The sequence below is a fragment of the Phyllostomus hastatus genome, unplaced genomic scaffold (genome assembly GCF_019186645.2).
Source record: "Phyllostomus hastatus isolate PE091 unplaced genomic scaffold, TTU_PhHast_1.1 phas_contig_113, whole genome shotgun sequence".
NCBI classification, from domain to species: Eukaryota; Metazoa; Chordata; class Mammalia; order Chiroptera; family Phyllostomidae; genus Phyllostomus; species Phyllostomus hastatus.
In genome coordinates this window covers 15029725-15044863 of record NW_025333530.1, presented here as the reverse complement: position 1 = coordinate 15044863, position 15139 = coordinate 15029725, and the positions used below count along the sequence as shown (strand labels likewise).

Here is a 15139-nt window from a genome sequence, read left to right as displayed (position 1 = left end):
AAACAAGCTTGTCTTACTAATTCATTGATGAAAAATTTATGACCAGCAGCTGGCAGGAACTACCCTGTATTTCTTCTAGGAACAGTGATTCTGTATTCACTAATTTAGTGTTTGCACAACCTTATAGAATATAACTATCACAGATGATAATAATTGGCTGTATTTTACTCTTGCTGGCAATCATGTGTCTTTATGAAGTATACTTGTCAATAAAACTTATAAATTATTTTCTACAGCTATTAAGTTAATAGTTTTTACAGTTTTGCATCTCTTGTATCATAAGATGCTAAGTCATAGACCATGGTTTTAACATTTGTTTGCCAGTCAGTATTTTCAAGATGTGCAAAAGTAAATAAAGGGTTTTATTTCCCCCTTGTGCTCAGCTTCAGATAAACCAGTCGATCATTTTCTGTAACTCCTCTCAGCGAGTTGAATTGCTAGCCAAGAAGATTTCTCAACTGGGTTATTCTTGCTTCTATATCCATGCTAAAATGAGGCAGGTGAGTGTAAAACTAGAATTTGGGCAGATTTTTATAAAACCTTCTAAGTATTTATCGGATTTTGTTTTAGTGCTCCTCCAGATGCCCTGAGTTTAAGAAATTATTCCTTAGTAGTCAAAGGACCCTTCATTTTAACTTCTCAGAGGTTCAGTTTTCTGACTATGAAATAAAGGTAATAATACATAATCATCACACAAGGAAGATTAAGACAATGTACAAATGTTTATAAACTGTCAAGCATGATACAAATGTGAGACTTTATTCCCTTCTTTCCCCAGGTAATCTCTAGGTTTGCACTATTTAATAAAATAACCTCTAGCCACATGTGACAATTTAAATGAGTTGAAATTAAATAAAATTTAAACTTTAGGTTCTCAGTCACATTAACTACATTACAGGTGCCACATTCCATGTCACTAGCAGCTACAGTTTTGTTCAGTACTGATACAGAATATTTCCATTATAGCACAAGGTTCTACTGGACAACAATGCTGTGTATTTTTAATGTATCTATGTACCTTCTCAACCAAATGATTTTTCTTCAGAAGAAAAGGATAGAATCTCTAAATTTCTGAACTTGATTTAACAAAAAATAAAATCAAAACCATAACTAGACATTTTTTGTGTATGTACTAACTCTAATTGAAATTCCATGAAGAGAAAGCAGTTTCTCTGTAGACTTGTCAGGTTAAGAACTTAAACGAGTCAACTCACATTTGGTTTTCAAAGAAGCTTAATGTCATGGATCAGATACCATTATCACAGGAAATGAATGTATTAAGCTGATAAAATATTTTAAAGTGGAAGAATGTTGCACTGAAAAGTTAAGCCACTTTGCCAGATGCTAGATTTATCCCTTCTCCTCGAGTCATTGTATGTTTTTATTTTTGTCTTTAAATTGGAAAGTAGTTCTTTTTTAGCTTTTGTTTATAATTACTAAAAAGGTAAAATGGGTAGGTGTTTTGATCAAGCCAAACTTTTGGCATCCTCTGTTTGACACATTTTTTAAAGTGTACAAATACTGAAACATAGTGAAAATTGTTACTTAAAATGCATTCCAGCAAAAAACAAATACCTTTAAGAGTTAAAATAAATGCTACATATAGATATGCACAGATAGGTATTAAGTTGCTTAAAAATTCCCATGGGAAACCAATTTATGGAGGGTTTTTTTAACCTTTTATTTCTATAATTTCTGTGTATTGAATTGGCTTGTCTCATTTGTGTAAACAAATTTTGTATAGAAGAAATAATGGGAATTTGGGGCCATGTGTATGACTTCAAATCAAATCAAATGCATTGCTTTGTTCCTAGGAACATCGAAATCGTGTCTTTCATGATTTCCGAAATGGCTTATGCCGCAATCTTGTTTGCACTGGTAAGTATTTCCTACTTCTTGTAATGAATGTTTTTTCCTCTCTTTCTGTTTTGCTTTCTTTCTCCATGGTATGCAGCAGGAGCCTATGACATATGGCCTACCTCACCCAACTTACCACTTCTAGAATTCCTAAAGTTGAGAGCTCCCAAAATTAGGTTCCATACCTGAAACTGTAGAAGACTTGTTCTGGCACTCATATCTTACTTACCTTTTAAACCAATTTGGAGTTTGTGTTTTCTGAATAGTTTCAGCTAGCGTACAGGAGTAAATTATATATTGCATATGCAAAATTAATCATATTATGAAACCATCTGTGTTTTAGAAATTGTTGTGGCCTTTTAATTTTTTTTGCCAGAAGCAAACTAATCTCACTTTTATTGTACTTTACTACATGAAGAATAACACTGGTGAGGCAGGTGAACATTCAGACAAAGCAAATGGATTCAGTTTCCTCCCATCTTAACACAGGGAATGTAATCCTAGTATTGGTGTGAAGTTAACAATCTTCTAGATGGAGAGAAAAACCTAGACTTCTTTTTAAATTATTGAGGTATACACACATAGATAAATGAATCATATATATTATTAGAATTTTTACATTGTATATACACACATGTAACCAACACCTAGATCAAGATGTAGCATATTTCAAAATTTGTATTTTATTTTTATTATATTATTTTTTAAATTCTCACCTGAGGACATGGATTGCCTGTTGTACGCAACCAGGGACCAACTAGGCATGTGCCCAGACTGGGAATCAAATCCATTACCTTCCTGTTATGTGATAATGCTCCAACCAACAGAGACACACTGGCAGGGGCTCAAAATTTGTATTTTTAAAAACTGCCATGGATGGTGTGGCTCAGTCGATTGAATGCCAGCCTGCAAACCAAAAGGTCTTGGTTCAGTCAGGGCACATGCCTGGGTTGTAGGCCATGTCCCCAGCTTGGGGCATGCCAGAGGCAACCAATCAGTGTATCTCATAGATCAATGTTTCCCTCTCTTTCTCCCTCCCTTCCCCATCTCCAAAAATAAATAAATAAAATTCTTAAAAAAAAAACCAACAAACAAATTCTTTAAAAAAAAATAAAATTCTTAAAAAACAAAACAAAAAGTCTGCTTCCCTGGCCAATTGTGGCTCAGTTGGTTGGATTATCATCCTGTAACCAAAAGGCTTCAGGTTGAATTCCCAATCAAGGCACATACCTAGGTTGTGGGTTTGATCCCCTGTCCTGGTGCATATGATCCCCCCAATCTGGGTGCATATGGGAGGCAACTGACCAGTGTTTTTCTCTCTCCCTTTTTCTCTTTCTAGAAGCAATGGAAAAATGTCCTCAGGTGAGGATTAAAAGAAAATACTGCTATAGAAATAAACTCCAAAAAATTTTTAGTAGAGTATTAAATTTGTTAAGTTACAAGAATCAAAAAAAGGACTGTCAAATTTCTTGTACACCTTTCTGTTTATCTTGTTTCTCTGCCTCACATTTGAAAAACAGTTAATATAGCTGAATTAACACATTTATATTTGCATTTATCAACACCTTTGACTTTTAAATATATTGAAGTGTTCAAAATATAAAATATTTGATTTAGTGGAAAGAATACTAGATTACTGAGTTTTAAGATTAGGGTCCAAGTCCTGCCTTTGTTTACCTCTAATCATAAGGTTTTCAGCAACTTATCCTTTTCTTTTATGCCTTTTTAAAACTGTAAAATGGGGATGCTTTAAACTAAATTCTGGACAAATATTTGTTGTAGGTTATTCAAAAAATATTCACTGATATTCAACAAATAACTTATTCTTTGCCAGATACTTAGCTAGGTGCTGCAAAACTATATGCTCCCTTACTTTATGTGATGTGTATTTTACCACAATTAAAAATTTGGGGCCCCTGTAACCTACATGAGAAAATAATTAATTAGGGAATTGTTTAGAATTGTTAAGCAAATTGAAAATGTATAGGCAAGGAGAAGGTGTCATTTGCTATTAAGCAGTTCCCTACTTGGTGTGGTTTTTTTGTTTTAGTTTATTTTTTGTTGTTGGTTTTGGTTTTGGTTTTGTTTTAAATTTAGATTTATTCATTCCTAGACAGAGGGGAAGGAAGGAAGAAAGAGAGGGAGAGAAACATCGATTAGTTGCCTCTCGTACACACCCAGCTGGAGACCTGGCCTGCAACCCAGGCATGTGCTCTGCCTGGGAATCGAACCAGTGCCCTTTCTGTTTGCAGGCCAGTTACTCAACTCATTGAGCCATACCAGCCAGGGCACAGTTCCCTATTTGAATGAGAAATTTGTTTTGTTTTGTTTTCCAAAAAAAGTTCATTGTGTTTATAGTACTTAAAACGCTGATTTGAATTATTGTGGCTAATGGACTTTATTTTTAATAATTACTTACAAGGTTGCCCTCATAAGGTTTTGAAATGTTAGTGCTTTTTCCTATCTGATTTTACAGATCAATAATATATCATTAAGTACTGAATAACATGTATTAAATGTATAAATGAATACATGCAGAGTACCACCCACCCCTTTCTTCAATGAGCAATAGTTTAATCTGTGATAAAAAGGTAAACAATATTATTAAGAGTCTAAGGCAGGGCCTGCACACTTTTTCTGTAGAATGACAGATAGTAAATATTTTAGACTTCGTACAACATGCAGTCTCTGGTATGAGGTACTCAGCTCTGCCATTCTAACTCAAAAGCACCCTTAGACAGTGCTTAAACAAATGGGCGTGGCCATGAAGCAGCAAAACTTTATTTGCAAAAACAAGCCTTGAGCTGGATCTATAAGGGAGTAAAGGTAGTTTGCAAATTTGAGATATGTACACTGTTGACCCTTAACATGGATTTGAACTGCATGGATCCACTTATATGCAGTTTATTTTTCAATAAGTACAGTACATATATATTGAAATTTAAATCTAAAGAAAATGTTAAGGTAAAAATATTTTAAGAACACAATATATAAAACATATATAAAATATGTGCTAATCAATTACTTATCAGTAAGGCATCTGGTCAGTAGTAGGCTGTATTGGTAGTTAAATTTGGGGGAAGTCAAGTTATTCACAGATTTTTCAGCTGTGCAGGGGAAGTGCCCCTGGACCCGCCTTCCCTTCAGTATTATTCAAGGGCCAACTGTAGTAAGTAGGCTTAAATTTTCATAGGAGAGGGAAGTAACTAGCTGAGGTTATCTGAGAACAGGTGGAATTTTAACTGGCTTTTATAAGCTAGATAAGTTTAATTTAGGGGACTGGTGTAAAAAGTGATCCATAGAAGGCTAACGTATGTTCAAAGAAGGATGAATTTGGTAGAGAGAGGTTTGAGGAGATGTGTCAGAAAAGTATGTTAAAAGCAAAATACAGAGAAAAGGGCCTTGAATGTCGATTTTAAATTTTATCTGGAGGCAATTTAATGAGTTAGAAATTCAGAGCAGTATTTTAGAAATACTATTCTGACCATCATGGATTGTTTTGTTGGAGTGTGGAGCTGATAGAGGCAGGGAAACGTAGTTATTAGCCTGTTTCTATTTATAGTTTTCAGAGTCTAAATTATTGTGGTAATTGTGCGACTAGAAAAGATTAAAAGGGATGGCTTTGCATATTAGCTCACCTCAGACCTATTATAAATAATTTAGCAGAATAGGATGAATGAATTCTAAACATAATTATTGCTAGTGTATTATGGTATTCTGCCATGTATAATGCACACTCACATTTTGTGCACATTATACACAGGATTATTATACCCATGTATAATGTGCATCCTTATTCTTCCCTCAAAAACTTGGGCCAACCCCCCCCCCCCCAACAGTGCGCAGTCAGTATGCACAGCAAAATACAGCACCTCCCTTTTTGAAATACTCAGTATTACAGAACAAACTATTTTTGAAGATAATTTGCTATTTAATCTTAAATACTAGAACACAGACTAATGAAAATAAATTCCTGGTCATTTCTGAGATTTACTTACGAGCTTACCAGTTATCCTGGTATCTACCTGTATTTCCAATTACCATAGACCATCTTCTAAAATGTCCTTAAAAGAGCTGGGCAAAGGTAACTTATGAACAGATTGTTATTTATGATAATAATGCATGAAAGGTAATACCAGTAATCTGTAAATGTATTTGAGTTACCAGAAAAGGTAAATTAATTTAGGTTATACTAGAAATATCCATTAAATAGTAGTTATTATGGTACCAAGATGCTTAAAATTGCTTAAATACTAAAAAATTAAAAGATCTAATGGGGGGGTTGCTTTTGTTTTTAAGATTTGTTTACCCGAGGTATTGATATACAAGCTGTGAATGTGGTAATAAACTTTGACTTCCCAAAGCTGGCAGAGACCTATCTCCATCGTATTGGAAGATCAGGTGAGGAAAAGAGATGTTCTTTGTGGAAGTTTTTTGAGAAGTTTATTTATTAAATTATGTTTTTCTGTGAAATAGAGTATGGTATCAATGAGAACAGTGAGTTAAAACTAATTTAGTTGTTTGGTATTTAAGGCTAATTTCTGGTTCTTCTGGAACACTTACTCAGAAATGTTAACTACCATATGCGTAATTTGAGAATAAAATTCACAAAGGAGAATTTAACTTTTTTTCATTAGGTGGTACAATCAATAAGTACTGTTCAGTATGTATATTTTGGCAACTTTTTAAAAAACTTTAAAGTCCTTTTGCTATTTCCTATGTAAATAACAGCCTAACCTATTCCCAAGTCCTGAATACAGTCTCTTGGTTTTGGCAACTTTTGACACAAATAAACATTCATATTGTCATTTGAAAAAGGTAAAATAGAGTAGACTAGTTTGGGCTGTAACCTGAAATAACATGAATTTGAGGAGAATAGAAAAAGTGGTTTTGTATATCCAGAATGGCACTGAACAAAAACATTAGTCTTCTATGATTTTTGACACTTGCAGACTTGCACATGCACATTGATTCTCATATTTAACTACTTTTTATATTAATTAAAAATATTTTTTGTTAGGTCGCTTTGGTCATCTTGGCTTAGCTATCAACTTGATCACATATGATGATCGCTTCAACCTGAAAAGTATTGAGGAGCAGCTGGGAACAGAAATTAAACCTATTCCAAGCAACATTGACAAGAGCTTATATGTGGCAGAATACCACAGTGAACCTGTAGAAGATGATAAACCATAACAAGCATGTGCGTACCTTACAATGTAGCTAAGTGAGCATAATGTTGAAAGAAATCAAAATCGTCTTTTGTGGGGGAAATTTGATGTCCCCACCATACCTAACAGCAGTGGAGGGTAAAACACTTGTTGGCATAAATGACAATAAAACAGAGTATCTGTTGGGTGAAGTTGTGGTATGTCTCATTAGAGAAGAATCCATACTGTTCTTTCTTTCTTTCTTTTATTGTTCTTTCTTTTCTTTCTCTCTCCCTTTCCTTTCTCTTTTTCCTCCTTTCTCTATTATCCTTCTTTTTCCTTTCCTTTCCTATTTTATTTATTTATTTTTAGACAGAGGGGAAGGGAGAGAGAAAAGGAGAAGTTCTCCAAGTGGCCCCTACTGGGACCTGGCCTGCAATCCAGGCTAGTGCTCAATCCACTGAGCTGTACCAGCCAGGGCAGAAGAATCCACACTGTTCTTGAATGCAACTCAAAGTGATGTGATATGTGAGCAGTACTAAGACAAATTCAAACTTCAAAAATAAAGCAAAGAGAATCATTTTCAGCAATTTTTGAATGTGAAAATATTTTATCATGTCATCTCTCTTGGAATTCACTCTTAATTTCTAATGGGTACCTCAATAAATCGGGTTAAATTACCTGTAATACCTTATTGCTAAATGTGTAATCAGGTTATGAGGGTAACTATAACAAGACTTTTTTAAATGCCCTCCATTCTGGTTTCCTGCACCTCCCTCTCATTTCATGTTTTGGTGACACTCAGGCTCAGCTAGACATGCTCAAAACAAAGTTCAACATAAAGTGTCTATTTTTGGAGTTTTTTTCTAAGGAAAATCTAATCTGAGGGATGATGGTTTCCAAATTAGGAATGAACATTTTACCTGCCTCAAATTATTCTTTTTATTTTTTAAAAAAGTTTAAATGTCAAACAAAATCTTCAGCCAAACATAAAACTAGGCAGTGTTTGCTAGTGTATTGGCAGGCTATTTATTAAGTTTTATGTAAGGTTAAAGGAATGTTGACTTAAGTGTTGTGGATGACTGCTAGCTGTTACCAGAATTTTCAGCCTCTGTCTCTAGAATGCCTAGCAAAATTTTTTTAATCCTGTGTGGATTTGTACAGTAGGCAAAAGCTCAGTAGAAGCTATTAAAGAGAGAACATTGGGGATGGGGATTATGAAAACCTATATACTATAATTCAGATTGCCTTCAAAGGTGTTAATTTTAGGTTTCTTCTTTCTTTAGGCTTTGACAAACTAAAGAAGGCTTGTTTGGATCTGTGACACATCATTTTGGGGGGATGCTCTTCTCTTTGTGGGTTTTTCATCTTTTATTTTGGAACTATGAAGACTTAAAAGAGCTCAGACATTTTTTTTTCTTTTTTTAACTGGTGAAGAGCGAAAACTGAAAAGAAGGAGTTTACCTTTTTTGTTCCACTTGTTTGCACTGTGTGCTGACTGAACATTAGTTGCACTAACTGCTGGTTTTTTTTTAAATGTTTTCTGGGAAAGAAGGGGGACAAGGAAGGAGGAAAAGAAGACAAGGGAAGAAACCTTAAAAAGAGAAGAATCTTGATGAACATACAAGCTTGTCTACGATTTCAGAATTCTCAAACAGCTGGTTCTTGAGTGCATTTCAACTTCTCCCTAATTACTCATCTGTTTTTTAAGCCTGGAGAGCTTATTACTTATTTGTGCGAAGTGCCTTATGCTATGAGACCATTCAGAATATCATCTTTTAAACACAGCCCAAGAAGTCAACAGTAGTAATTTCTTTTCTTTTTTCTCTTTAAAATTTTTTCTTCCATTTTGGTTTCAAGTTGGAGTCTCGCTCTTCCTTTTCTATCCAATACTCAAGCCCGGGGCTGGAAGATGAAACATATTAGTAATGTTAGATACCATTTTCTTTTTCTTTAAGTGGAGGAGTTGATAATGCAACTGCAGTTCATCCGCACTGTAAATACATGTATTTAAAAAAAAACTCCCAAGTAAAAATTTTTTCTGGGCTGAGTAGATGCAACATCATTGCTCCCCAAAGGAAAGAGCAGTCTATATCATTGCAGGAGCCATATGACAAGCCTTTGTGCTCTATAGCAGAACACTAAAGACTGGTTTACATACGCCTCCATTAGCAGTTATGGCACTTGATGTGTAGACATATCAGCCTTGACCCTCTTTCCTCTGTGACAAAATGTGTCCCATAGAAAATTGGGTGTGTATACTTGTATAAACTTTGTAAATAAGTTTTTTCTGGGTATATATATATATATATACACACATATACATATATATATACACACACATATATATATCTATTTTTTTTTTGATGAAGGTTGCTGGGATTAAGGGGATTAGAGTGATTATGGGAGCAGCTAAAGATGAGAGGGGCTCAGTTTTCTGCAACACTAAATTCTAAAAAGTGCTTTGGCCTCCTACTATAGAGAGCAGGCGTCTCTGGGAACCCTGTGGTGGAAAAGGGCCCCAGACATCTTCACTGTTTGCTGCCACACTATCTCATGTAGTACCTTCAGAGGAGGCCTGTCAGAGGGTGCAAGAAAGTTCCAAAACTTTTAATTCATGGTGTTATTTTTGAGAGGTTCTCTCTGATTTTGCTTCTTCCCCCTTTTTAAAAGTTTGAAACTTCAAGCTTTATGAAAGGGGACAGAGATTAATCTGCCTTGCAGTGTGGGAATTCAGTTGAGTGGCAGTGTATGTATAGAGCATGGATTTGTATTTCACAATATTAGCCAGTTACCAGCTTTGGTTAAAATTAGCAGTTCTGGGGCTTAATTTGTGTGGGTCACCTGTACTGTACAAGTGTGTTGCCCTCTGCCCACCTTGATACATAAACTTGAGGAATGGACAACCCCTGAGAACTGTTAACTTTCATGCTGCAGAAAGCTGCTTGCTATCCTCTAGCTTTGTGACCAGAATTATTTGTCATTTTGCATTGTAAATTGCTGGCAAATGCTTTACAGTCAATAGTGTTGCATTAAATTGTGCCCCTCCCAACATGCTTGATGTTTGGCCTGATCTCCAGGCAAAAGGAGTGAGCTGAATCAAAACCAGTGAACTTTTTTTTAAATGTTTTTAATTCCCTTCTAACCCAAGTATACTAGGTCAATCAGGAGGCATCTAAGGGTTTTTTTTTAAAAAAGGCAAAATAAGAATGTTTAAAAATTTGATTTCCATATTGTTTTTCAAAACCCTGAAATATTAGAGTCCTGCAAATGCTTTTATGTTTGACTCATCTGGATAAAGAAATCAGTTATTCATAGTTGCAGTTTTTACTGTCTTGTTCTAAACAAAAACTTTGTGACTCACCCAGAATATCTTGAGGATCAAGATCCTGCAGATGCCTCCTGATCAGACATAGCCCTAACTCCTTAAAAACTAGCAAGAGCTGCACAGTACAAACTCAAGAATAAGCTCATTTATTTGGTATCTAGCCAGTGTTGGCTACTAAATACAAGTCCTAATTAAAGAAGTAATTTTTTTTTCCAGGAAGGGATTGGAGGGAGGGGATTTAAAAGGCATCAACTTCTGACCAAAAAAAAAAAAAAACAAAAAAAAACTCACCCTAGTACTGATGCAGTGCTTTTCTCCTGCACCTCTGGCAAGATAAGAGGGATCATTATTTTTTTAAAAAAAAAAAAAAAAGCTCGTAAATGCAGTTTTGTGTCTTGCTAGAGAATGTGGGTGACTATAAACAGCACAGTCCTCTTTGCCATCCTCAAGACTGTGTCTGCTTGGTGCCACATGCCTGTGGGTCCTTAAAGCACAGATTTGAAAGTATTACTGAAGTACAGCCTCTGATGAGGAGTGGCACTTAAACTGTTGGGACACCAATATTGGACACAGTCTTGTACAGGCAGCTGTCCAGTTTTGGTGCTTGACTCTTGGAATAGGAATTGTTAAATGGAAAGATGCTCTAAGAACTAGGTCAAAGCCTAGTCTCTTTTTAAATCCCCCTAACAATAAGCATTTGTTACTATTGGAAATTTTCATGTTCTTCCAGTATTGGGTGTTTATTTTTAGTGCTAACATTTTTTCCAGTGGTTCATTTGGATGAAAACTATCGTTTTCAGTATTTAAATAATGTCCAACCCATGGTTTAGCCTGTGGTTGTATAGTTGTGTAATGGGTTATGGACTGTTACACACCTTGTTGCCTCTGGGCCTATTTTATTTTATCTTTTTCCATACTGATGGAGGAACTTTCTTGCCTTTCCCTTAGGAATGGAATAAATTCCACAATGATGTTCCATGGGAAGAAATAAGGGAGAGGGAAACCTAAAAATGTCTCAATTATTTTCAAGTTGCCCCTGCACCATAAGGGTTGACCCCAAAGGCTGGGGGTGGGGGGAGGCAATTGGTTATCGATATTTGTCTTCAGAATGAGATGGGAGCATCTTTCCTCTGCTGTGTGCTTTGTGTTTGATACCATCATGCTTGGGTTAGAACCAGACAGCTCAGCACAAAGCTTGAGTGTAAATTGTTGGAATCAAAACATCTCATTCTGATCACTCAGTTTATTTTTATTGTTTTAATAGGGGTGGGAGGGAGGTGACTGTGCCCCAAAAGGGAGGGTGTCTGCACTAAGGATTTACAAATACTTTGAAAGCCCATAACCTCATCAAAAACTGCCTTGAGCCACACTCCTGACCCTACAGATGAGTAACAAAAAGATGAAATAAATTCTTGGGAATTAAGCCATGTTATTTTAATTTGCCACTTTTTTCACTGTTCTGTATACCTTAAAAATTGTTATTGTAGAATCATCTTTTGGCAAAATATCTTTGTCAAAATTATTGGCCTTGTGGGAGCTGAAGTCAGTCAACTTTTTGGTAAACTTACATGGATTTGCGTGAGTTTGTGGTTCTACTGTATATCCTTAAAGATAGTTCTTTAAAAACTCCCAAAGAAAATCTACTCTCCTGATGTAAAAACTCATCTTTGGGGTAAAGAGTTAAGGGTCCAAAGTTTATAACAGTTCATGAGGTCAGGGAGCTAGCTGGGCACCTGGACTCTGCCCCTCCATAGCTGACAGATTCTAACAAGAGGTGTATTTAAATTCTCCAATACACAATACTGGGCATGGGTGAGGGGTAGGATTGGGTTGTTAAGATACAGACCTACTGTATTTTAATCAATGGTTGTGGGGGAGGGGTGCCTGGAGAAAACAAAGTGACATCCCTTTTTTTGAAAACTAAAAACCTGAAAAAATTTTTTTCAAAAAGAAAAAAGATGGGGTAGAATTTCATTGTCCCTAGCCACAAGGGACCAATTCCACTGAGATGTGAACAGCAGGGACTCAAAAGTTTTGAAAACATTTGGGGAAAGGGGAAATTGGCTTTCTGTTAATTGGCAAGTGTTCCAGTGGGACATTTTTTGTTGTTGTTGTTGGGATGTGTTATGTTGTATGTGCATATATAGACCCAAGTCTCTGCTGAGTTGATAAAGTTCAGGAAAGATGGTTGGTAAAATCTTGATTTTTGTTCATTTATCTCAATAAAAGCCCACTGGAACTCCAAATGTGTGTGTGGTATGTTTATTAAGCAGAAGGCTGTGCTATCTCAAGTAATTCATACTGAGTTGAAATAGTAACACTACACTACTGTGAGCCCCGTAAAATAAAAACACTGCAGCTCTGGGTTTCACTTTGTCAGTTTTCATCACATAAACAGAACTGAGACTTATTTGCAAAGGAAAAAGATGTTGGTCCACAAGGTGTCCAAGGGGATTGATTGCCAGTAGTCATCACCTCCCAAATGTTTCAGAAATAATGAATATGCCTACAAAACAGGAATAAGTCTAACATTGAGTGGCACTTGTATCCTGAAAACTACAAAGTACTGTGGAAAGATCTAAATGAGAGGTGCAGAAAGCTGAAGACCTCCAAAGATAGGTATAACAACACAGGGTGGGGCAAAAGTAGGTGTACAGATAGTACACGGAACAGTTCATTGTATTATGTTACTTGCATTTTGCATATGAGTACACCTAGTTTTGCTCACCCTGTTTATGCAAGGCTATTACTAACCTAATTGCAGAAAGTACTGAGTGCACTGGTTGGGTGCACTATTGGCTGGGAGTGTTGTCCCACACACCAGAAGGTTGCAGGTTTGATCCCTGGTCCCTGTGCATACAGGAGGTAACTGATGAATGTTTTTTCTCAGCTCCTCTCTCTAAAGTCAGTAAATGTATCCTTGGGTGAGGATTTAAAAACTTCTTAATTAAAAAAGTACTGGGTATTTCTCTGCCTTGGGTCACCTTGGTTTCCCCCACACCTATACATTTGTAGACAGGGTGTATGTAAATAAAGGACCACAGCTATAGCTGTGGTCTCTTGTTGGGACCCAGATTGTATTAGGAATGGGAAGTGACTTCAAGAAACACTTTTTTAAGATTTTATTTTTTAGGGGAAAGGGAGAAAGAGGGGAGAAACATCAATGTGTTGTTGCCTCTCGTGAGCCCCCCACTGGATACCTGGCCCACAACCCAGGCATGTGTCTGACTGGGAATCGAACCAGCAACTCCATGATTCAAAGGCCAGCACTCAACCACTGAACCACACTAGCGAGGGTAAGAAAGAGATTCTTAAATGATGAGATCAATAATAAACTTACGGGGATTGGTGGAGGGGAGGCAGGGGATGGGACATGTATAACCTATGGCACAGTGTCATAATTCAAATTTTTACTAGTGGTACCATGGAATGAACTTCAGGTAAAGGAAAAGAAAGCCATGGAGAAATCAAGGGGTTCTAGCAATATGGAACAATAGGTTCTTGAGTGCATACATTAAGACAAAAATTAAAATTATGAACATGCAATTAACATACAAAGAGAAGGAGAAGGCCTCTGGGAGTTTTGAAAAAGCATTCTTATCTGTAGATACCTTTATTCTTAGTAGTTGACTACACGGTGCCTAGAGCAGAATAGATGGCATCCTTTTAATGTTTTATAAGACTCGTATGCGCAGAAAATCTCTATCTGATGAGAATTCCAACTTGAGTCAGTCTGTTGAACATCTCTTAAGTTTTCAGGCTTGAGTCAGTCTACTAACAAGCCTTTTTTTTTTTTTTCCAGAATTTTAAGGTTTATTAACAAATACAATGTGCACACAATCTGTCTATTCATTTTCTTCACTGTGCAGTCTGGCTTTGGGATTGGTGACTCCTGATGGCCAGCTGGGCTGCTATTTCCACAATGGCTTTGCGGTTCTTTGAGGAGACATTGTGCACAATCTCAGCACAATAAGATTCGTTGCACATCAGCAGCACTCCAAGCTCCTTGACGTTATGGACCAGGAACTTTTGAAAACCACTGGGCAGCATGTGCTTTGTTTTCTTGTTGCTCCCATAACTAATGTTGGGTATCAATATCTGGCTCTTGAATCTTCTGTGCACCCTATTGTCAATGCCTCTGGGTTTCCACCAGTTCCACTTAATTTTGACATAACGGTCTGACTGGTGCCAAATGAACTTCGTGGTCCTCTTTTTGACAATCTTGGGTTTCACGAGGGATCTGAGGGCCACCATTGGTGCCAAGTAAGAGATGGCCACCACCTGACAGAAGCCTCTTAAATAAAAGAGAAGCTGGGTACCCCTTCTAACCTATCTCAAGAGGACTTGTGACTATTTACTAGGTTGATTGTGTATTGGAAAAGAATAAATATTATTTCTGAGGACTACTGAGACCCAATATGCTACAAAGGTCACAGTAAAGATTTATGGAGGTCAAGTGATCCATGGAATTTTGTGTCTTTCCTTCCACCCTCCACTCTTTGGCAACCATCAGCTAATTATTCTCTATATCTCTGAGTCTTTCTGCTTATTCATTCTTTCCTTTTTTTATAGATTCCACATGTTAGTGAGATCATATGGTATTTGTCTTCATCTGACTTACTTTACTTACATAATAATACCCTTTAGGTCCATCCATGTCACAAACAGCAAGATACTGTTTTTTCTTATTGCTGAATAATACTCTATAGTACACCACATCTTTATCCATTCATCTATCCATGGACATCTAGGTTGCTTCCATGTCTTGACTATTCATAGTAATGCTGCAGTGAACATAGGGGTG

At 36.4% G+C, this 15139-nt stretch overlaps 2 protein-coding genes across 6 annotated transcripts in view; one reads left to right on the top strand and one right to left on the bottom strand.

Annotated features, from left to right (window-relative positions):
• The window catches only part of DDX6 (DEAD-box helicase 6), a 36542-nt gene extending 23961 nt beyond the window's left edge, over window positions 1-12581 (top strand). For all 5 annotated transcript variants that reach the window (XM_045837629.1, XM_045837627.1, XM_045837620.1 and 2 more), the window contains exons 10-14: window positions 384-500; window positions 1815-1878; window positions 6157-6258; window positions 6878-7060; window positions 8294-12581. In XM_045837629.1, the coding sequence (XP_045693585.1) occupies window positions 384-500; window positions 1815-1878; window positions 6157-6258; window positions 6878-7053 (459 nt within the window). In that variant the 3' untranslated portion in view covers window positions 7054-7060; window positions 8294-12581. The remainder of the gene's footprint in view (window positions 1-383; window positions 501-1814; window positions 1879-6156; window positions 6259-6877; window positions 7061-8293) is intronic.
• Window positions 12582-14193: 1612 nt separating this feature from the next.
• On the bottom strand, window positions 14194-14589 carry LOC123819556 (60S ribosomal protein L32-like). The gene has a single exon (XM_045839966.1). The coding sequence runs from the start codon at window positions 14587-14589 to the stop codon at window positions 14194-14196; it is 396 nt and encodes a 131-aa protein (XP_045695922.1).
• Window positions 14590-15139: the final 550 nt, after the last annotated feature.

Excerpts from the sequence above, each read along its gene's own strand:
- LOC123819556 (XM_045839966.1), bottom strand. The coding sequence starts at position 14,589 with ATGGTGGCCCTCAGATCCCTCGTGAAACCCAAGATTGTCAAAAAGAGG.